The following is a 21,946-nucleotide window of genomic DNA, read 5'->3' as shown; positions in this document are numbered from 1 at the left end:
TTCAAAGAAGCGTGGATCATCATCATTATTATTTGAAACGTATAGGTTAATAGGCCATATCTGTTTATGGTCCAATGACATTTTAAAATCATCCATCTACCTTGAGGATCTGTTTAGACAATTTGTACATTTGGATCAAAATGACTGTTTATTAATATTATCACACCTTTTGAATTTCTTTGCCCACGGAAAAAATATTTCATCCCCCAGTCCTTTTTCCACACAACTTCACCTAAAATTGTTGAATGAGTTTCCTGTAAACAATATAAATTATATTCCTTCTCTTTTAGCCAGGTAAATACTGATCGTCTTTTCTTATCTGCTAAGCCATTACAATTATAACTGGCTAATACTTATTTCACCATTTACCATAATGAAATACAAGTTTCAAATCTATTTATCATCATATATATATTTGTAAACTCATCATTAAAAAGTACCATAGTGCTTGAGTGTCCATATAGCTATACCATGATATGTGCATTGCTACTAAGTAACTGGGTTGTCATCCCAGTGACTGGCACACCAACCCCGACCCCCCAGATCCCATCGCCCCCGAGAGACCAGGACCCATCCTTCGAAAAGAACACACAGTGCCACCCACAGAACAGAAGCAGATCAGTCGCCAAAAGCATTTCCATCGCTCTCACCTCGATTTGTATTATATAACTATTAAAAAAAGATGTATAAAAAAATCCTTCTCACTTTAATTTCCATAATTAACAATTAATATTTGTAATAATGTAGGTAGTTCATGCAAAGGATTGCTACCTCTTACCTGTATTGCCATTACAACATTTACATTTTGGCAAGCAATTATTATTTTAGCGAACAATTATTGTGAATCATCCTATATTGTCCCTAACATCTTTACTACCTAGCAAGTTATGGGACACACACCCTTCCCCCACAATTTTTTTATTTTATTTTTTTAAATGCACATTGTATTTTCGCTGGGCGCGGATATCAACTCCAGGGGTTTAAGCTATACCATCTGGAAATAACAAACATGACAGGGTAAGTGAGAACAGTAAAGTACAGACCTCGTCTCCTCCTGAGCAGTGGTGCCTGTGGTATCCTCCTCCTGGTCAGGGGCCTCGCTGGGGCTTGGACCCTCCTTTCCAGGCTCCCCTGTCTTCTCTCCCGTCAGGAACTCAGCAGCCTCTGGCGTGGGCTTGGAGTGGTCAATAGGAATGTTGTCCTTCCCTGCCTTCCATGCCTTGTAGCGATCTGGTTGGAACTTCCTCACAAACACATCCATGGAGATCTTCACCATGTCTTTACGGCATGAGCACTGGGAGAGATAGGACAGGGATTGGCCATGAGAATATAATACAATAAATGCCACTTACCAGACTCTTAGCCAAGGCAACTTACAGTAAGTGAGTGAATGCATGGATTTTTTTGTATGTGATCCTTGCTGGAGTTAAACCCATAACCTTGCCTTTGCTAGTGCCATGCTTTTACCAACCACACATCACACACACACACACACAACCATATGACCTGGAATCACTCATTCAAAGTGTTAATTCATTTAGCTGTACATACCAGTGTGGCTATTTTGCCATAATCGATCCATCGCTGTGTGGCAAAGTTAGTGGACTCTGCACAGTTGAAGCCGTGGTTGAAACCAGCATGGTAGCCAAAAGGGAAGGTCACTATGAACTGGCCTGCCTCCTGGGTGATCTAAACACACACAACAAGTCAGACCACTGATCTAAAGAGGTGGACACTAGGGTTGGGTGATGTCAATCTTTGTCCTATAGTGATTAAGTGCACACAAACAGGGATATACGATGGTATCGGCCCCTATTGGCCAACCCCCCCAAAAAGAACCGCTAGTGTTCACATGAAGCACATGAAGATCCATTTACTTAAGTATTCACACCCCTTTGCTATGACACTCCAAATTGAGCTCAGGTGCATCCAATTTCCTTTGATCATTCTTGAGATGTTTCTACAGTTTGATTGGAGTACACCTGTGGACAATTCAATTGTTTGGACATGATTTTGAAAGAAACACACCTGTCTATTTAAGGTCCCATAGTCGACAGTGCAAAGTCCAAAGAACTGTCCGTACATCTGAGATAGAATTGTGATGAGGCATATATCTGGCGACGGGTAGAAAACATTTCTAGAGTGATGAAAGTTTGGGAAATGAAAAAAAATATGGAACTACCTATAGAGCTGGCCGTCCGACCAAACTGAGAAACCGGGTAAGGACATTGGTCAGGTAGGTGACCAAGAACCCAATAACCACTGACAGAATTAGAGAGTTTATTGGCCAAGACTGGAGAAACTGCCAGAAGGACAACAGTCTCTATAGCACTTCACCAATCTGAGCTTTATTGGAGAGTGGTCAGACAGAAGCCACTCCTGAGAAAATGGAACATGATAGCACGCCTGGAGTTTGTAAAAAGACACGTGAAAGACGGAGCATATGGCAAAATATTTTGTAGTCTGGTGAGACAAAGATTACTCTTTGGCCTGAATGCAAATCGCTATGGCTGGTGAAAACCAGGCATAGCTCATCACAAATCTAACACCATCCCTACCGTGAAGCATGGTGATGGCAGCATCATGCTATGGAGATGCTTTTCAGCGAGAGGGACTGGGTGACTGGTAAAGATAGAGGGAACAATGAATGGAGCCAAATCTTTAATGAGAACCTGCTTCAGAGTACAAACAACCTTAGACTGGGGCAAAGATTTACATTCCAACAGGACAATGACCCTAAGCCATGCTGAAATGGAATGTGAATGTCCTTGAGTGGCCCAACCATAGCCCAGACTTGAATCTCATTGAAAATCTGCCGAAAGACTTAAACACAGATGTGCAAAGCTGATACAGGCATACTTAAGAGGACTCAAAGCTGTAATCGCCGCCAAAGGTGCTTCTACAAAGTATTGACTCAGGGGGTGAATACTTATGTAAATTAGATTTCTGCATTTCATTTTCAATACATTAGCAAAAATGTTCATGTTCTCTTTGTCAATATGGGCTATTGTGTGTAGATGGATGAGAATCTACTTAATCAATTTTGAATTCAGGCTGTAATGCAAAAAAAATTGGAATAAGTCAAGGGGTATGAAAACTTTCTGAAGACACTGTCATTCAAAATAAAGCTGTGATAGTCTATAGGCGATTATCTGACTTTCACAATTGTTCCCCTTTTAAAACTGCAGCTTTAGCACATGTAAACATAATTATAATAGCTTATTTGGGAAACCCTGAAGTTTAACTTGTCTTAATGATTTTGATAGGCTATTTTAATTACTAGGATTTGTTCACAATGGCAAGGAGGAGTGATGCATGCATCATTTATTGTATAATAGACTAAGCTTGGCTCAACTGTAAGGCTAATTTAAAACTACTTGTTTGATTTTGCTATTGTTCGTTTTACCTCTCTCATTATTACCTTAGGCCCATCTTGTTTTTAGATTAAAAAACATCATAAAACTTTGAGCCTAGAACTCTGTTAGATTAATTCATTGATCATGAAGTAGTGCGGCAGGAGAAAGCAAGCATGCATAAAAAGTAATATTCATATAAAATGGAGAGAAAATGCAAAATTTGACTTAGACACCGGAGTGTCAGGCTATACGGACCAGATAATCAAACATTGAGAGAAAAAAAAAAAATCCTAACCAGCGCTGCTTTGGTGAAAATCGCTCTGTCTACATTCTCTTGCATTCTGTACATTTTTTATAACATTTATTGAAATAGGTTACGCAGGTTACGCAGCCTACAGCAAAGGAATAGGCCACGGCATGGTCCTGCTGTGGGCTGCTCAGTCAGCGCTTTACTGCGTGGCGCCAATCAAGTTGAAATAGGCTATACGCTGTCTGTCACGTCACAATGTCATCACCAACGACAACGGCTGTCAAGCATCTTCGATATCCAATACTATCGTAATAATCGCCCAGCCCAAGTGGACACACATACAATACTACTATTGAAAACAATATTACTTTTACTCCTACTGCCAAAACAGTCAAATCATCCCACTGTAACAACCTACAGTATACCCAAAAAATTTTAGGTCAGTAAAGCTGATTGTATTATGCCATTGAAAGAGAGGTCACCTTCTCAAATGGTATGCCGTATTTCTTCAGGATGGAGGGTGAGATTAGAGTCATCTTGTGCCGCAGGAAAGCTTCACAGCTCTGAGCACTCCCAGGGAAAAACCCTACATGAGAAGAAGTCAATTATGTTAAGAATTCTGCTGACTACTCTCTGGACATAGAACATATTGATACACAATAAGGAAATTCCTTTTCAAGTACCTTTAGCGAGACGCTCCAGTCTCTTGCCATGTTCAGGGGGAACAACATACCTGTAGAGAGATAAGAGCAACGATGTAAGTGGTAGTCAAGATGCTATGTGTTAGGTAAGTAAATAATAAGCTTTGTCCTAGCCAGAGCGGCCCATAGGGTAGGAGCCGATCTCCTTTTGCTGTAGTATGAAGCAGCTTGATGTACAAATACACCTCCTGGACAGGACGCTAGTGTTGGGTGTTACGTATAATAATAACAACCCACACACGTTTCATTTGTAAACTGTAAAATCGACATCCAGTACATATCTACTGGTATAACTTCACTGCACTGAACCTTCTGTTTGTTTTTCTACCTATGCAAAATAAATAAAACTAAACTTTACCAGGACTTGGGCTCTCCAAAGTGAAGGTAGTTGATGCTGTAGAGATCCATGTCTTCAGTGTGCCAGGCGAAGGTACTCTTCCACATGCCAAAATACAGGTAAGGAGTGTTTACCCCTTTGATCTTGATCCCACTCTCCCTCTCAACAGTGTCCAGGATAGTGTTCAGATGACCAATGTTCCACTCTGTCACGTCCTAGGGGAGATAGAGCAGAGACGATGTTGTTAAAGGCCCAGCGCGGTTGAGGTTGGAAAAATACTGTGAAAATGATGATAAGAGCTGTTTGTGTAAGAGCTGTTTGAAAAGGCAGCCTGAAATGTAAGCCTGTTGTGGTGGGATGGAGTTTTGGCCTGCTGGTGACATCACCTGGCGTTAAATTTGTTAATAGACCAATAAGAGTTCAAATCCAATAACAGCAGTTTTCAGTTTCGCTCCCCACTCAGACCACTCCCAGACAATCCTAGAAGAATTCTTGCTTGAGAAATTGCTCTTTGCTGAGAAGCAAATTTGTTTTCAATTAAAATGGTCACAAGAAAACAATCAGTTGTACAGTCACAAGATACTTAATTGTTACCCAGAAATGATTTGATATTGAGACAAAAACGGCCGTTTTGGAACTTTAAGGGTGAGGACATTGACATTTAAACAGAAGGCTGTGGGTTCAAATCCGAAGTGGAGCCAAATGGAGGGCTGATGTTTGGAGAATACATTGGTAAAGTAAAAGCTTGTTTAATGACAGTGAATGGTCTATTGAAATAGAATTAGAACATGAAATGGTCATGGAATGAGATGGAATCACTCACTGGATCATAGAGTGTTCCGTTGACATCCGCTCCATAGAGAGGGGGGTTAAAAGTCAGGTTCTTCCAAAACTTTCTCTCCAGCTCATCAAAATCCACATATCGGGGGTTACAGAACCTACAACAAAGGTAACAGAAGATAACTAAACAAGTAGGGCTGTATATATTTCCTTTTCAAGACGATTCGATACTGATCTAGATACATGCCATGGGCTCCAATACAGGAACGATTTGGTGCGACTCGGTTTGATTAAAGAACGAATCGACACAATTCGGTTCGATGCACTAACATTTGCTGCATAAACATTCATTTTCCATTTTAAATTCAAATCTGCTGATTGAGCTTGTGTGACTGTAGGTCTATGGTGTAAACTTGGGTGGTATATCATAAAACGGTGTAGGATGGTTTTTCAATATTGTCAACACCATTTCTTGGAAGTTTTTCCAATACATTTTAATATTTGTAGCTACTTTAAGTTAATACCTGCAGTCAACTTCTGCAATACTTAGATGTTAGGTTCTAATTATCAGTAAGAACTCAAGACACTATGAAAGCTCAAACCAAGTTTATTCTCCTCAAAGGATCAAACAGCTGAACAGACGACATATTCACACAAGCACTGATATTTAACCCTTTCTCCAATGCGGAGTCTCCTCCTACACATCTGAACAGCCATCTCTGTTGCTAGAGGGAACTTTAGTGATACCTGTTCTTCCTCACTTCATTTGACCTGACCTCTGCCCCCAAGTGCTCACTCCTCCAACTCACGGCTGTCATGGTGACTGGTACCAGACTGTCTCTTCTCCCAGAAAATCCCTGATGGCTAACAACAAATCCTGACAAAGTAAACATTACCCTCTCTCCCTCAGTGACATGAATACTTTTATTTCATATTCTCAGAACCCAACAGAGAAAAAGCAGATTGTGTTCTTAATTTCACCTATCACATTACGAAGTTCCCCAGAGCAGTTGAGCCAGTCACGTGTTTGTTTGTAAATAGCATAACGGGAGAAAGCAGGAGCTGGTGAGTCCATAGCGTTCTATAACTATCGGCAAGTCTCTGTTGTGCGACGCACAGGAGGTGATGAAGTTACACTTGTATGAAATTCAATAGCTAAATGTTTGCCATAAGATAATGGATTTCTGCCAGAAGTTAAAAAAAGCTCTGGAGGAGATGCGTACAGTTGCCATTTCCCCCCCCCCCTTTGCTACCTACTAGCGGTTTTTCCTCCTCCATTCTCACCCTCTGCTCTGTGTACACAGAAGAGCATTCATCACAACTTTGTTGATTTGCAATTTTTTTTCCCTCGCTCACTTTTGCTTGGAAATGTCCTAACTCACCAAACATGACATTCAGTAGCTACTAGCTATGCTTGCATAACTTTGAGCTGGCTTTGCAATTAGTTATGTTCGCTTTCGCTCGTTACCGTTTAGCTAAACGCTGTCTATGTAATGTTACTATTAGTTTGTGCTAATTTTGTTAGCATTCTGGTAATAGAGGCCCAGTGGGATGCTCTAACTTTGACGCCCCTTGTGGTCCATGCCGGTAATACCGTAAATCCAGGGATGAGGAGGACGGTATGACGATATGAAAATCTGGATATGGCCCAAGCCTACTTTGGCGTATGTACTATGTAGCAGTGCTGAGCCATTAACTGATATGCAATTAACTCATCTTTACTAGCTCAAACACAATCTGCAATGTATCAATATTTATAATTTACAAATAAAATAAAAATACACACTGCATTCAGAAAGTATTCATACCCCTAGACTTTTCCACATTTTGTTACGTTAAATCTTTTTTCTAAAATGGATAGAAGAAAAAGTCCTCAAACACAACACCCCATATTGATAAAGCGAGAACAAGTCAATATATTTCCTAATTTACTAAAAACATACCTTATTTACGTAAGTATTCAGACCCTTTGCTATGCGACTCGAAATTGAGCTCAGGTGCATACTGTTTCCATTGTAGAAACATCTCATGGATGATCAATTTGATCGGAGTCCACCGGTGGTAAATCCAATTGATTGGACATGATTTGGAAAGGCACACGCCCGTCTACATATTGTCCCACAATTGCATGTTGGAGCAAAAACCAAGCCATGAGGTCGAAGGAATTGTCCGTAGAGCTCCGAGACAGGATTGTGTCAGCACAAATCTAGTGAAGGTACCAAAACAAATGTCTGCAGCATTGAAGGTCCCCAAGAACACAGTGGCCTCCATCATTCTTAAACGGAAGACATTTGGAACCACCAAGACTCTTGCTAGAGCTGGCCGCACAGCCAAACTGAGCAATTTGGGGAGAAGGGCCATGGTCAGGGATGTGACCAAGAACCTGATGGTCACTGACAGAGCTCCAGACTTCTGTGGATATGGGAGAACCTTCCAGAAGGACAACCATCTCTGCAGTACTCCACCAAATCAGGCCTGTACGGTAGAGTGGCCAGACGGAAGCCACTCCTCAGTAAAAGGCAAATGACAGCCTGCTTGGAGTTTGACAAAAGGCACCTACAGGACACGAGAAACAAGATTCTCTGGTCTGATGAAACCAAGACTGAACTCTTTGGCATGAATGCCAAGCGTCACGTCTGGAGGAAACTTGGCACCATCCCTATGCTGAAGCATGGGTGGCAGCATCATGCTGTGGGGATGTTTTTCAGTGGCAGGGACTGGGAGACTGGTCAGGATCGAATGAAAGATGAACGGAGCAAAGTACAGAGAGATCCTTGATGAAAATCTGCTCCAGAGCGCTCAGGACCTCAGACTGGGGCGAAGGTTCACCTTCCAACAGGACAACGACCCTAAGCACACAGCCAAGACAATGCAGGAGAATCTTCGGGACAAGTCTCTGAATGTCATCGAGTGGCCCTGCCAGAGCCCGGACTTGAACCCAATCAAACATCTCTGGAGAAACCTTTAAAATAGCTGTGCAGCAACGCTCCCCATCCAACCTGACCGAGCTTGAGAGGATTGGGAGAAACTCCCCAAATATAGTTGGGCCAGCATGTTTTTTCTTTATTTCACCTTTATTTAACCAGGTAGGCCAGTTGAGAACAAGTTCTCATTTATAACTGACCTGGCCAAGATAAAGCAAAGCAGTGCAACAAAACAACAGATTTACACATAAACAAACGTACAGTCAATAACACAATACCGTCATACCCAAGAAGACTCAATGCTGTAATCACTGACAAAGGTGCTTCAACAAAGTACTGAGTAAAGGGTCTGAATTCCTATGTAAATGCAATATCAGTTAGCAAAAAATTGTGTAGATTAAGGGGGGAAAAAACTATTGAATACATTTTAGAATAAGGCTGTAATGTAACAAAATGTAGAAAAAGTCCAGGGTCTGAATACTTTCCGTAGGCGTTCCTTGGTCCAGGTGGGAAAAGGCAGTGTGGAGTAGGATTGAGATTGCATCATCTGTGGATCTGTTGGGGCGGTATGCGAATTGGAGCGGGTCAAGGGTTTCTGGGATGATGGTGTAGATGTGAGCCATGACCAGCCTTTCAAAGCACCTCATGGCTACCAACGCGAGTACTACGGGGTAGTCGTCATTTAGGCAGGCTACCTTCACTTTCTTGGGCACAGGGACTATGTTGGTCTGCTTGAAACATGTAGGTATTACAGACTCAGTCAGGGAGAGGTTGAAAATGTCAGTGAAGACACTTGCCAGTTGGTCCACGAATGCTTGGAGTACACTTCTGGCCCCGCAGCCTTTTGAATGTTGACCTGTTTAAAAGGTCTTGCTCACATAGGCTACGGAGAGCGTGATCACACAGTCATCCGGAACAGCTGGTGCTCTCATGCATGCTTCAGTGGTGCTTGCCTCGAAGCAAGGATAAGGCATTCAGCCCGTCTGGTAGGCTCACGTCACTAGGCAGCTCGCGGTTGGGTTTTCCTTTGTAGTCCGTAATAGTTTGCAAGCCATGCCACAGCCGACGAGCGTCAGAGCCAGTATATTAGGATTCAATCTCAGTCCTGTATTGACGGTTCAGCGGGATTTCTTATAAGCATACGGATTAGTGTACCGCTCTAGCCTTTAGCTCAGTGTGGCTGTTGCCTGTGATCCATGGCTTCAACAGTGTTTTGAGAAATAAAACCAATATTACAACCATGTGTACTCTATAACTATGCATCATGTGTCCTATAACATGTACCATGTGTAGAACTATGTTAAAAATGTGTATGTACTATATTACAACCATGTGTATAACTATGTTAAATGAGTACTGTGTTTAACAGTGTGAAAGCTCACTTGTCTGTGTTGGCAGTCTTGCGGAACTCTCGGACGGTCATGGGTTTCTTTTGGATGTTGTACTGTGTGAAGAGACCGGACTGGCCAGTCACCACTTGCTGTATAGGAGCAGGGATCACCAGGTCATCTATGTCATCATAGGTACGTCTGGGCTTCCAGTCTTTGGGTGAAATAACCTGCAACACACACACAAAACAGCATTGTCTTAATTTATGCAGAGTGTATTCTTTATAGAATGGGATATAGAATGATGAATGCTTATGTATATGATCTTCAGAAACACACACTAACACACACTAACCTTAGCCATTCCAGCTCGGTGAGCTCCTTGTGACTCCATGTAGGCGATGTAACGGCTGAAGTCCTTAAACTCCTCCATGGAAGGGTGAAAGGTCATGATCTTGGAGCCAGGAGTCTGCAGGGATGCAGTGTCTGATGCCATCCTGGAGTTGTCCAGTGTCTGTAGATCAGAGCAAGAGAGAACATGTGTTTTCAGTGTTGATCTAATGTCTGTGTTAATTGCATCACATTTTGATAGCCAATGCTTCACCTCTGACTTGAATGTTATATTGTTTTTGTGTATCTCTGAGTGATGTCCTACCGATTCCCTGGGTCATTTCATGTTTATCTTAGATATTGGCGTTCAAGCAGGCAGAAATCCAGCCGGTATGCATAACAGTCGCTCTCACTAAAATAAAAGTTAATAGGAATAAGACTTATATCGCGAAATCATCATACATTTTACATTTCAATATTGGCCGATGTCAAAACTCGGGAGGGCGTCTTCTCTCGAAAGGGCCATTGATATTTTTGCGATATTCCTACCTCAAGAAATGTGTAATTTAACAGAGGGTCTAGCACATTTTTCCTATTTGCCTGCCTCCTTAGTCCAGGGTGCATTGCATGGTGCCGCAGTCAGCGATATTATAGAAAGGAGATATACATTCCTTCATTCATTGGATTCCTAACAACCCACCCAGCAGACTGTCAACCAATCGCGTTCACCTTGTCATGCTGCGTCACGCGGTTGCTAAGCTAATCTTCACGCAATCCCTTCTCAAAGTCAGTGTCGAAAATTTGCCTATTTTCCTCGAAAGTACGTAATGTCACGATTCCAAAGCTATACGACTCTACAGATAGCAAGTTAAATTCTCACATCACGGAAAAGATTTGTAATGTCATACTTCTTGCTGACGAAATTCATGCGCCCTATAGTCTCACATTCACTTCTTGATGTCAAAAGAATGGCGCCGGAGAGGATGAATGCTGTTTTATGGGCTCCAAACGAAATAAACAATGAGGAAAACAATGACAAAATTGCCTAACTTATTTTGTACATAATGTTGCTGCTACTACTGTCTCTTATGACCGAAAATAACTTCTGAACATCACAACAGCGGCAGGTAGCCTAGTGGTTAGAGCTTTGGACTAGTAACCGAAAGGTTGCATGATCGAATCCCCGAGCTGACAAGGTAACCCACTGTTCCTAGGCCGTCATTGTAAATAAGAATTTCTTCTTAACTGACTTGCCTAGTTAAATAAAAGCTAAAAAAAAAAATATTACAAAAAATATTAAAGGCGATTGCTGACTTCGAACTGGATGAATATTTTTTTCTTTAATGAGTCCGACGCGAAGGATATACTGCTTCTCTGAGAAGAAAATACGGAAATACAGGGGGCGGAGGGCTGGGTGCCCTGTGAGAATTTGTCGTCGAGTTGGTAAACCGCCTTTACCATCCGTTCTATTAGCCAACGTGCAATCACTGGAAATTAAACTGGATGATCTACGATCGAGACTAGTCCTACCAACGGGACATTAAAAACGACATTATGTTTCACAGAGTCATGGCTGAACGACAACACGGAAAACAGAGCTGGCTGTGTTTTCCATGCATTGGCAGGACAGAGCAGCTACGTCTGGTAAGACGAGGGGTGGGGGTGTGTGTCTATTTGTCAGTAACAGCTGGTGACCGATGTCTAATATTAAAGAAACACCGAGGTATTGCTTGCCTGAGGTAGAGTACCTCATGATAAGCTGTAGACCACACAATCTACCAAGAGAGTTTTTCAGTTATTCATAGCCGTCTATTTACCACCACAAACCGATGCTGGCACTAAGACCGCACATAACGAGCTGTATAAGCCAATAAACAAACAAGAAAATGCTCATCCAGAAGCAGTGCTCCAAGTGGCCATGGACGTTAATGCAGACAAACAAATCGGTTTTACCTCATTTCTACCAGCATGTGCAACCAAAGGAAAACTAAAAAACCTCTAGACCACCTTTACTCCACACACATAGATGAATTCAAAGCGCTCCCTCGATTTGTCAAATCTGACCATAATTCTATCCTCCTGATTCCAGCTTACAAGCTAAAACAGAAAGTACCAGTGACTCGCTCAATACGGAAGTGGTCAGATGATGCGGATGCTACGCTACGGTTTTGCTAGCACAAACTGGAATATGTTCCTGGATTTATCCAATGGCATTGAGGAGTATACCACCTCAGTCAGCGGGTTGATCAATAAGAGCATCGACAACGTCATCCCCAGTGACCGTACGTACATACCCCAACCAGAAGCCGTGGATTACAGGCACATCCGCATAGAGCTAAAGGCTAGAGCTGCCGCTTTCAAGGAGAGGGACACTAATCCAGATGCTTATAATAAATGCCGCTATGCCCTCGGACGAACCATCAAACAGGCAAAGCGTCAATACAGAACTAAGATTGAATCCTACTACACCGGCTCTGAAGCTGGTCGGACGTGGCAGGGTTTGCAAACTATTACGGACTACAAATGAAACCCAAACAACAGCTTCCCAGTGACGTGAGATACCAGACGAGCTTAATGCCTTTTACGCTCGCTTCGAGGGCAAGCAACACTGAAGTATGCATGAGAGCACCAGCTGTTCCGGATGACTGATCACGCTCTCCGTAGCCAAAATGAGCAAGACCTTTAAACAGGTCAAGATTGCATCAATAAGGCGCCAACAGAGATGGTCGCTTCGTTATCTTAGGAAACTATGCAGTATTTAGTTTTTTTTATGTATTATTTGTTACTGTTACCCCAGGAAATCTTAAGTCTTATTACATACAGCCGGGAAGAACTATTGGCTATAAGAGCAACGTCAACTTACCAACACTACGACCAGAAATACGACTACGAAGCGGTTCCTCTGTTTGGACCACCACCCAGGACAATGGATCGGATCCCATTAGACGACCCAAAACAACAGCGTCGCAGAAGGGGCAGACGGAGCGGTCTTCTAGTCGGGCTCCGTAGACGGGTACGTCGCTAGACGCTCCCGAGTATACTACTCGCCAATGTCCAGTCTCTTGACAACTTGGTAGAAGAAATTCAAGCAAGGGTTGCCTTTCAGAGATTGTAACATTCTCTGTTTCACGGAAACATGGCTCACTCGGGATATGTTATCAGAGTCGGTACAGCCACCCGGTATCTTCACGCATCGCGCCGAAAGAAACAAAGATCGCTCTGGTAAGAAGAATGGCGGGGGTGTATGCCTTATGATTAACGAGTCATGGTGTGATCATCACAACATACAGGAACTCAAGTCCTTTTGTTCACCTGACCTAGAATTCCTTAATCAAATGCCGACCGCATTATGTACCAAGATAATTCTCTTCAATTATAACCACAGCCGTGTATATCCCTCCCAAGCAGACACCGACGGCCTTGAAAGAACTTCATTGGACTCTATGTAAACTGGAAACCATATATCCTGAGGCTGCATTCATTGTAGCTGGAGATTTTAACAAAGCTAATCTAAAAACAAGGCACCCTAAATTTTATCAGCGTATCGAATGCACGACCTGGGCTGGCAGCACTCTGGATCATTGCTACTCTAACTTCCACAACTCCTTTCGGCAAATCCGACCACAACTCAATTTTCTTGCTCCCAACCTATAGACAGAAACTAAAAAAGGAAGCACCCGTGCTCAGGTCCCTTCAACGCTGGTCCGACCAATCGATTCCACGCTTCGAGATTGCATCAATCACGTGGACTGGGATGTGTTCCGGATAGCCTCAGACAACAACATTGATGTATACGCTGATTCGGTGAGCGAGTTTATTAGCAAGTGCATCGGTGATGTTGTACCCACGGTGACTATTAAAACCTTCACCAACCAGAAACCGTGGATTGATGGCAGCTTTCGCGCAAAACTGAAAGCGTGAACCACTGTTTTTAATCATGGCAAGGTGACCGGAAACATGACCGAATACAAACAGTGTAGCTATTTCCCTCCGCAAGGCAATCAAACAATCTAAGAGTCCGTGTAGAGTCACAATTCAACGGCTCAGACAGGAGACGTATGTGGCAGGGTCTACAGTCAATCACGGATTACAAAAAGAAAACCAGCCCTGTCGTAGACACTGACGTCTTGCTCCCAGACAACTAAACAACTTCTTTGCTCGCACTGACACGGCCCGCTACCAAAACCTGCAGGCTCTCCTTCACCGCAGCCAACGTGAGTAAAACATGTAAACGTGTTAACCCTCGCAAGGCTGCCGGCCAAGACGGCATCCCTAGCCGCGTTCTCAGAACACACCACCTGGCTGGTGTGTTTACGGACATATTCAACGAATCCCTATCCCAGTCTGTTGTCCCCACATGCTTCAAGATGGCCACCATTGTTCCTGTTCCCAAGAAAGCTAAGGTAACTGAGCGAAACGACTATCGCCTCGTAGCACTCACTTCCGTCATCATGAAGTGCTTTGAGAGACTAGTCAAGGATCATATCACCTCCACCCTACCAGACTCCCAAGACCCACTCCAATTTGCTTACCGCCACATTAGGTCCACAGACGACGCAATCACACTGCCCTAACCCATCTGAACAAGAGGAATAACTATGAAAGAATGCTGTTCATTGACTACAGCTCAGCATTTAACACCATAGTACCCTCCAAACTCGTCATTAAGCTTGATACCCTGGGTCTCGAACCCGCCCTGTGCAACTGGGTCCTGGACTTTCTGAATGGCCGTCCCTAGGTGGTGAAGGTAGGAAACAACATCTCCACCCCGCTGATCCTCAACACCGGGGCCCCACAAGGGTGCATTCTCAGCACTCTCCTGTACTCCCTGTTCACTCATGACTGCGTGACCATGCACGCATCCAACTCAATCATCAAGTTAGCAGACGACACTACAGTGGTAGGCTTGATTACTACAACGACGAGACGGCCTACAGGGAGGAGGCGAGGGCCCTCGGAGTGTGGTGCCAGGAAAATAACCTCACACTCAACAAAACAAAAAGGAGATGATCGTGGACTTCAGGAAACAGCAGAGGGAGCACCCCCCTATCCACATCAACGGGACAGTAGTGGAGACGGTGGAGAGTTTTACGTTCCTCGGCATACACATCACAGACAAACTGAAATGGTCCACCCTCACAGACAGCGTGGTGAAGAAGGCGCAACAGCGCCTCTTCAACCTCAGGAGGCTGAAGAAATTTGTCTTGTCATCTAAAACAATCGAGAGCATTCCTGTCGGGCTGTATCATCGCCTGGTACGGCAACTGCTCCGCCCACAACCGTAAGGCTCTCCAGAGGGTAGTAAGGTCTGCACAACGCATCACCGGGGGCAAACTACCTGCCCTCCAGGACACCTACATCATCCGATGTCACAGGAAGGCCAAAAAGATCATCAAGGCCAACCACTCGAGCCACTGCCTGTTCACCCTGCTATCATCCAGAAGGTGAGGTCAGTATAGGTGCATCAAAGCTGGGACTGAGAGACCACAAAACAGCTTCTATCTCAAGGCCATCAGACTGTTAAACAGCCATCCCTAACATTGAGTGGCTGCTGCCAACATACTGACTCAAATCTCTAGCCACTTTAATAATTAAAAATTGGATGTAATAAATGTGTCACTAGTCACTTTAAACAATGCCACAATATAACGTTTACATACCCTACATTACTCATCTCATATGTATATACTGTACTCTATACCATCTACTGCATCTTGTTTATGCTGCACGGCCATCGCTCATCCATATATTTATATGACCATATTCTTATTCAAATCATTTACACTTGTGTGTATAAGGTAGTTGTGAAATTGTTAGGAATTGTTTGATTTCTTGTTAGATATTACTGCACGGTCAGAACTAGAAGCACAAGCATCTCGCTACACTCGCATTATCTACAAACCATGTGTATGTGACCAGTACATTTTTATTTGATTCACAAGGCCGCGAGACCAGACGGATTACCAAGACGTGTACTCAGAGCATGAGTGGACCAATTGGCAAGTGTCTTCACTGACACTTTTAACCTCTCCCTGACTGAGTCTGTAATACCTACATGTTTCAAGCAGACCACCATAGTCCCTGTGCCCAAGAAAGCAAAGATAATCTGTCTAAATTACTTCTGCCCCGTAGCACTCACGTTGGTAGCGATGAAGTGCTATGAAAGGCTGGTCATGGCTCACATCAACACCATCATCCCAGAAACACTTGACCCAATCCAATTCGCATACCGCCCCAACAGATCCACAGATGAAGGAATCTCAATTGCACTCCAAACTGCCCTTTCCCACCTAGACAAAAGGAACACCTGTGTGAGAGTGCTGTTCACTGACTAAAGTGCAGCGTTCAACACCATAGTTCCCACAAAGTTCATCACTAAGCTAAGGACCCTGGGACTAAACACCTTCTGCAACTGGATCCTGGACTTCCTGAAGGGCCACCCCCAGGTGGTAAGGGTAGGCAACAACACATCTGCCATGCTGATTCTCAACGCTGTGGCCCCTCAGGGGTATGTGCTTAGTTCCCTCCTGTACTCCCTGTTCACCCATGACTGTATGGCCAGGCACGACTCCAACACCATCATTAAGTTTGCTGACACCACAGTGGTAGGCCTGATCACCGACAAGACAGCCTATAGGGAGGTCAGAGACCTGGCAGTGTGGTTCCAGGACAACAACCTCTCCCTCAACGTGAGCAAGACAAAGGATCTGATTATGGACTACAGGAAAAGGAGGGTCAAACAGGCCCCCATTAACATCGACGGTGCTGCAGTAGAGCGGGTCGAGAGTTAAGTTCCTTGGTGTCCACATCACCAACAAGCTATCATGGTCCAAACACACCAAGACAAGCACGACAACACCTTTCTCCCCTCAGGAGACTGAAAAGATTTGTCATGGGTCCCCGGATTCTCAAGTTCTACATCATCGAGAGCACCATCGAGAGTATCCTGACCATTTGCTTCACCGCCTGGTATGGCGGCTGCTCGGCATCCAACCGTGAGGCACTACAGAGGGTAGTGCGTACTGCCCAGTACGTCATTGGGGCCAGGCTTTCCTGCCATCCTGGACCTATATACTAGACGGTGTTAGAGGAAGGCCCCCAAAAATTGTCAAAGGCTCCTTAACAGATTCTACCACTAAGCCATAAGACTGCTGAACAATTAATCAAATGGCCACCCGGACTATTTACATTGACACCACCCCCCTTTGTTTTTACACTTCTGCTACTCACTGTTTATCTATGCATAGTTACTTTACTCCTACCTACATGTACAAATTACCTCGACTACCTGTACATTTACTCGGTACTGGTACCCCCCTGTATATAGCATCATTATTGTTATGTGAACTGCAATGGTTGGTTAAGGACGTGTAAGTTAGCATTTCACACCTGTTGTATTTGGCGCTTGTGAGAAAATTTGAATTGTCACAAGGAGCGCGTTTCTTTTACCAGAATCGCCCAGAATGTACCGCGCGACCCTTTGACGTAGCATGGGCAACATTTCCCCATCTCTTCAAAAGTATATCTGCCGTTGCGAATGTCAGAGTCCATCCTGTGAGGCACATCGATTTGCAGATTGACCATGGTGAGATTGTAGACTCCTAGCTTTATAGCTGTAAAATCGCCTAAACTGCACTAACTAGCTACGTTACATGCTGATCTCGTCCTTGGTATTATTGTGTGTAGCTATGTTTGCTTGCTAGCCAGCCCAACCATAGAGGGCATTGCATTGCAGATTTTGTAGTCAATTTGAGCTGCAACAGATTTCCACAAGAGATTTTCTATGTTGCTACCAACCTTATTTTAAACGCCAAAATTAAACAAAAACATTGTTCACATATTTAGTGTTTTTGGTCTGATTTTTTTACTTTAAGTTTGAGGTCTTCTCACATGGGTCTAGTTATCAGGAATAATTTGCATTTATTTTGGTAATATTTTTTTTTTTAACAATAGAAACCATAGAGACAAGACAATAGACAAACATTGCTGACAACTCTTGCTCAGACCCACGTCCCCACCGTTTCAACTTCTAGTGCTTGTAAGACTATGCCATATGACCTCAAATTTCTCTATTCTGTTTCTCTCTGTAGCACATTTTTTAAATAGTGCATTGTCTTAACAATTGAGGGTCATTTGATTGAGTTTTTAAACAAAAGTTTTCAAAATGAGCGACGAGAAAAGTATAGTCCAACCCATTGTGCATCTCACCACACCCTCACCCATGTCTTGAAATATGCCGATAGATTAAAAAGTATATTTATATTGTAAAACTTCTGTCTACCAACTTTCTAATTCTGCCCATAACTTTGACTTCATAGCATTCCCAGAAGGCATGCATCATTAAGTCACTGTTAGTTTTACACTTAAGACATGACTCTGCCGTTGTGCTATAGCATTTGTGAATTTTGCCTCTGTATAAATTATATCAGGAATAATTAATGGACTGTAGCTACTGTGGAATTGCATCGTTGATAACATATACAGTCTCGACCACCTGTCGCCCCCTACTGTTTGTGTAAACGACGTAACACTGCTTGCTTAGCGAGTACCACTTCCTTCCGATTTGGCCCATACCTAGCGCGAACTCAGGACCTCTGCCTTGCAAGCACACATCACTGCCCTCCTGATGTGCTCTTACCAGATGGTGCCACACGAAAAGCTAGCAATTCGGCGGTGCAAGTGGGGACACTTCAGGCTGAGGAGTAAGGTTTCACACACACCCACAAAGTTCATCCTACCAAGGAAACTAACTAGCTAATGATCTAATAATGCAATCTCAGCATTTAACAGTTACACTTTATTAGCACTTGCAATAGCTTCACCCCCTAACGTTATATAATAATGAAATTGAAATCTATAGCGCGTTTGATAACCTCAAATCACTTCAAACGCAAAAAACAAACAAGCAATACAGGTACATCATAAAAACACTGACCTGCCTGAAGTACCCGCTCACGCCCATGCGACCGACGTGATTCATAGAGTAGGCGTACGTTTTACAAAAAAAAAAAAAGGGTCAGGTTTGGGAGACTTGTTTTCAATGTCAGGGAAGTAAGAGTTGAACTCACTGAGTTTGGATAAATGTGAGCCTACCATTTGCACCATAGGAGCTCTGTCAACATCACCTGTAGAAAGGTAGGGGTCAAGCTGCTGGAAACAACTTACATCCCCATCTTCACATTTCCTTTCCTAGAGTTTAATTTTCTTCATGAATCCACACACTGTCATACATGTTTAGAATGTGTGCGTCTTTACCTTGCAGAATAAGACTCAGGTTGTTCAGTGTGCTGAACACATCAGCAAGATAGGCAAGGCGGGTGTCCTCGAACACAGCCACAATGGGGTGTGAGTGCTCAGACAAATCACTTCCTTTGGCGCGCAGCTCAAAAAGCCTCTAGCATTTTCCCTCTGGATAGTTAACGGACGTCAGTGTGAAGCAGTAGCTGCTGGTGCTCATTCCCACTGTCATCACAGAGCCTTTCAAACAGTCTGTAATTCAGAGGCCTGGACTGGATAAAGTTAATCACTTTCACTGCGTCACTCAAAACATCAACAACGTGAAAACCATCCACACCTGCAGTTCTCCCGGTCTTGCAGAACAGAATGTGCTCATTCATTTCCAAAATGTTTCTGTATCGCACAAACGCAATCAACTGAGCTTCCACTGACATAAGTCGATTCGTCCAACTGCAGAGAAAATGGACCGGAATTATTTTTTCTACCACTTGATCAACAATATCAACGCCCATGTAATCGATCCTACGGCACACTGTGTTATTTGACAATGGTACAGTCTTCAGTGCATCAGCTGCTGTTTTATCAAATCATAGTTTCTGTGAGGATAAACAGCAGCAGACACTCTAGCGCATGGAACAAAGGATCACCTGCACTTGGCGCAATGCACACGCAGCGAAACTTAAGTAAAAAAGTAGGCCTATAAATATAAAATACCCATTAATTTCACACCTCAGTAAATGTTTTCCTACCAATTAAGATTTAAGTAAATGTAACTTTTTTTTTTTTGCTACATTTTTAAAAAACATATTTAATTTTTTATCTTCCCACGTACCCACTGGGGACTGCCCACGTACCCCGGTTGGGAAACACTGATGTAGAGGGCTACTCTGGGAACCAGCCTGAGTCGTGTAGCTACTGGACCTCCTCCTTCACAATGTATGGCACCCACTTAGGTGATGCCTCAGCAGCTCTGGGCACCGGAAAGCTCACCACATACAGTTCAGAGTAGTAGTCAGTTGTTCTCACTACGAACCTTCTGTCTCAGTACTGCATTCCTTTCCTCCATTGGTCACCAACTGGTCGATCGCAATCGACTGGTCTATCTCCAAGGCATTTCTAATCGATCGCCAAACATTTCTGTAAAAAAAACACAAAAAAACAATAAAGCTTTTTTTTTTTATAAAAATAATTATCGTAGTTGGTGGTAGGTGCACCCAATCTGCTGCCCTGAGCGCCGAGTAGGGGAAGTGTTCCGATTTTGAACCATTTCGTGTGTCTGAAGGTACAAACTCTGCCAATCGGATAGCTCAGATTACCGCGTCTACAATAATGAAGCAGGTGTAAAAGAAAGCTACAGCAAAGAGATTTCAAAACCATGATTAGAGTAGGGGCTGTCCCCGACAAATTTAAAGTTGTCTGTTGTTTCGACCAACCTACTTGTCAATTTATAAATGTGTATTTTTCCACGTTTAAATAAAATCAACTATTGAGCTTAAGACACACAAATGACTCGAGCCAGAGATTAAGAAAAATCAAGAAAAAAAAACTTCTAACTTCTATTGCCAACTATGTAAAGAAAATTGGCTACATAATGCCAACAAATAAAAACATAGCAGCCTGCAGGTAGAAAATATACTAATACAAATAAATATCATGGCCTGTCTGCAAGGAACTTTAAACATTGTATCAGCCTAAAATGTGCTAACAAACTTGCAACATTGTATATCCTGGGCCCTCAGAGTTTCCCATGCCAGTGAGCTCCAAACAGACACAGCTGTAGGCTATTTGCACAAGGGATAAAAAGTCAATCAGGTAGGCCTATTATGATGTCTCCACCGGATCAGAGGATGACGTTTTTTTTCTTCACTTTTCACACTGATAGGAAAGGAAGCTAGCTGGAAAGATTATTAAAATAGGCGACATTGAAGAACTACTGTCATTCTCAATGGATGTAAAAACAGACTGTTTACTTGCCGTTTGAGGTGAAGAAAAGATTACTTGGAGAAGCTCATTAGTGGTGGTTAGTTCAGATCTCCAAAAGGGCACATTTATAAGCCTACATTTGCGCGCAGGCCAGGTAGCCTAGGCCTACTTCTATGCGTAAACAGGTCCGCGTCCTTACTCAACATTGAAAGAAGCGCTCCAAACCAAACACAATTAATAAAATTGACAACTCTGCAAATGGGAATTAACGGTATATGTACTACTGTTGATATTCATGTGCCATCCCGCGGCCTCCGCAATGGATTAGTCCACTGGGACAGTCATCAATCAAGAGGTGCCATAAAATAAATATTTTTTGCAACTGCTCAACAAAAAAATATTGGTCGACCAACAGCCCATCAACCTGGGGCAGCAGGTAGCCTAGTGGTTAGAGCGTTGGACTTGTAACCGAAAGGTTGCAAGATCAAATCCCTGAGCAGACAAGGTAAAAATCTGTTGTTCTGTCCCTGAACAAGGCAGTAAATATTGGTCGACCAACAGCCCATCAACCTAGGGCAGCAGGTAGCCTAGTGGTTAGAGCATTGGACTTGTAACCGAAAGGATGCAAGATCAAATCCCTGAGCAGACAAGGTAAAAATCTGTTGTTCTGTCCCTGAACAAAGCAGTTAACCCACTGTTCCTAGGCCATCATTGTAAAAAATTATTTGTTCTTAACTGACTTGCCTAGTTAAATAATGGCAAAAATATATTTTTTAAATA

At 43.1% G+C, this 21,946-nt stretch overlaps 1 protein-coding gene across 4 annotated transcripts in view; it reads right to left on the bottom strand.

Moving 5' to 3' along the window:
* LOC139578655 (lysine-specific demethylase 4A-like) overlaps positions 1–21,946 on the bottom strand; it is a 65,765-nt gene that overhangs the window by 41,532 nt on the left and 2,287 nt on the right. For 2 of the 4 annotated variants that reach the window (XM_071406562.1, XM_071406563.1), the window contains exons 2-10: positions 20,277–20,380; positions 10,032–10,190; positions 9,731–9,906; positions 5,468–5,582; positions 4,666–4,859; positions 4,290–4,339; positions 4,089–4,192; positions 1,552–1,689; positions 1,044–1,294 (exon numbers count right to left, since the gene is read on the bottom strand). In XM_071406562.1, coding sequence (XP_071262663.1) covers positions 1,044–1,294; positions 1,552–1,689; positions 4,089–4,192; positions 4,290–4,339; positions 4,666–4,859; positions 5,468–5,582; positions 9,731–9,906; positions 10,032–10,190; positions 20,277–20,309 — 1,220 coding nt within the window. In that variant the 5' untranslated portion in view covers positions 20,310–20,380. Of the gene's footprint in view, positions 1–1,043; positions 1,295–1,551; positions 1,690–4,088; positions 4,193–4,289; positions 4,340–4,665; positions 4,860–5,467; positions 5,583–9,730; positions 9,907–10,031; positions 10,191–20,075; positions 20,216–20,276; positions 20,381–21,946 lie in introns of those variants that run through there. The other 2 variants (XM_071406565.1, XM_071406564.1) reach the window with 2 other exon arrangements.

This window comes from Salvelinus alpinus, chromosome 6 (assembly GCF_045679555.1).
Source record: "Salvelinus alpinus chromosome 6, SLU_Salpinus.1, whole genome shotgun sequence".
Taxonomy (NCBI): domain Eukaryota; kingdom Metazoa; phylum Chordata; class Actinopteri; order Salmoniformes; family Salmonidae; genus Salvelinus; species Salvelinus alpinus.
Note: the sequence above shows the minus strand (reverse complement) of the source record. Positions and strands in the feature narration are given on the sequence as shown.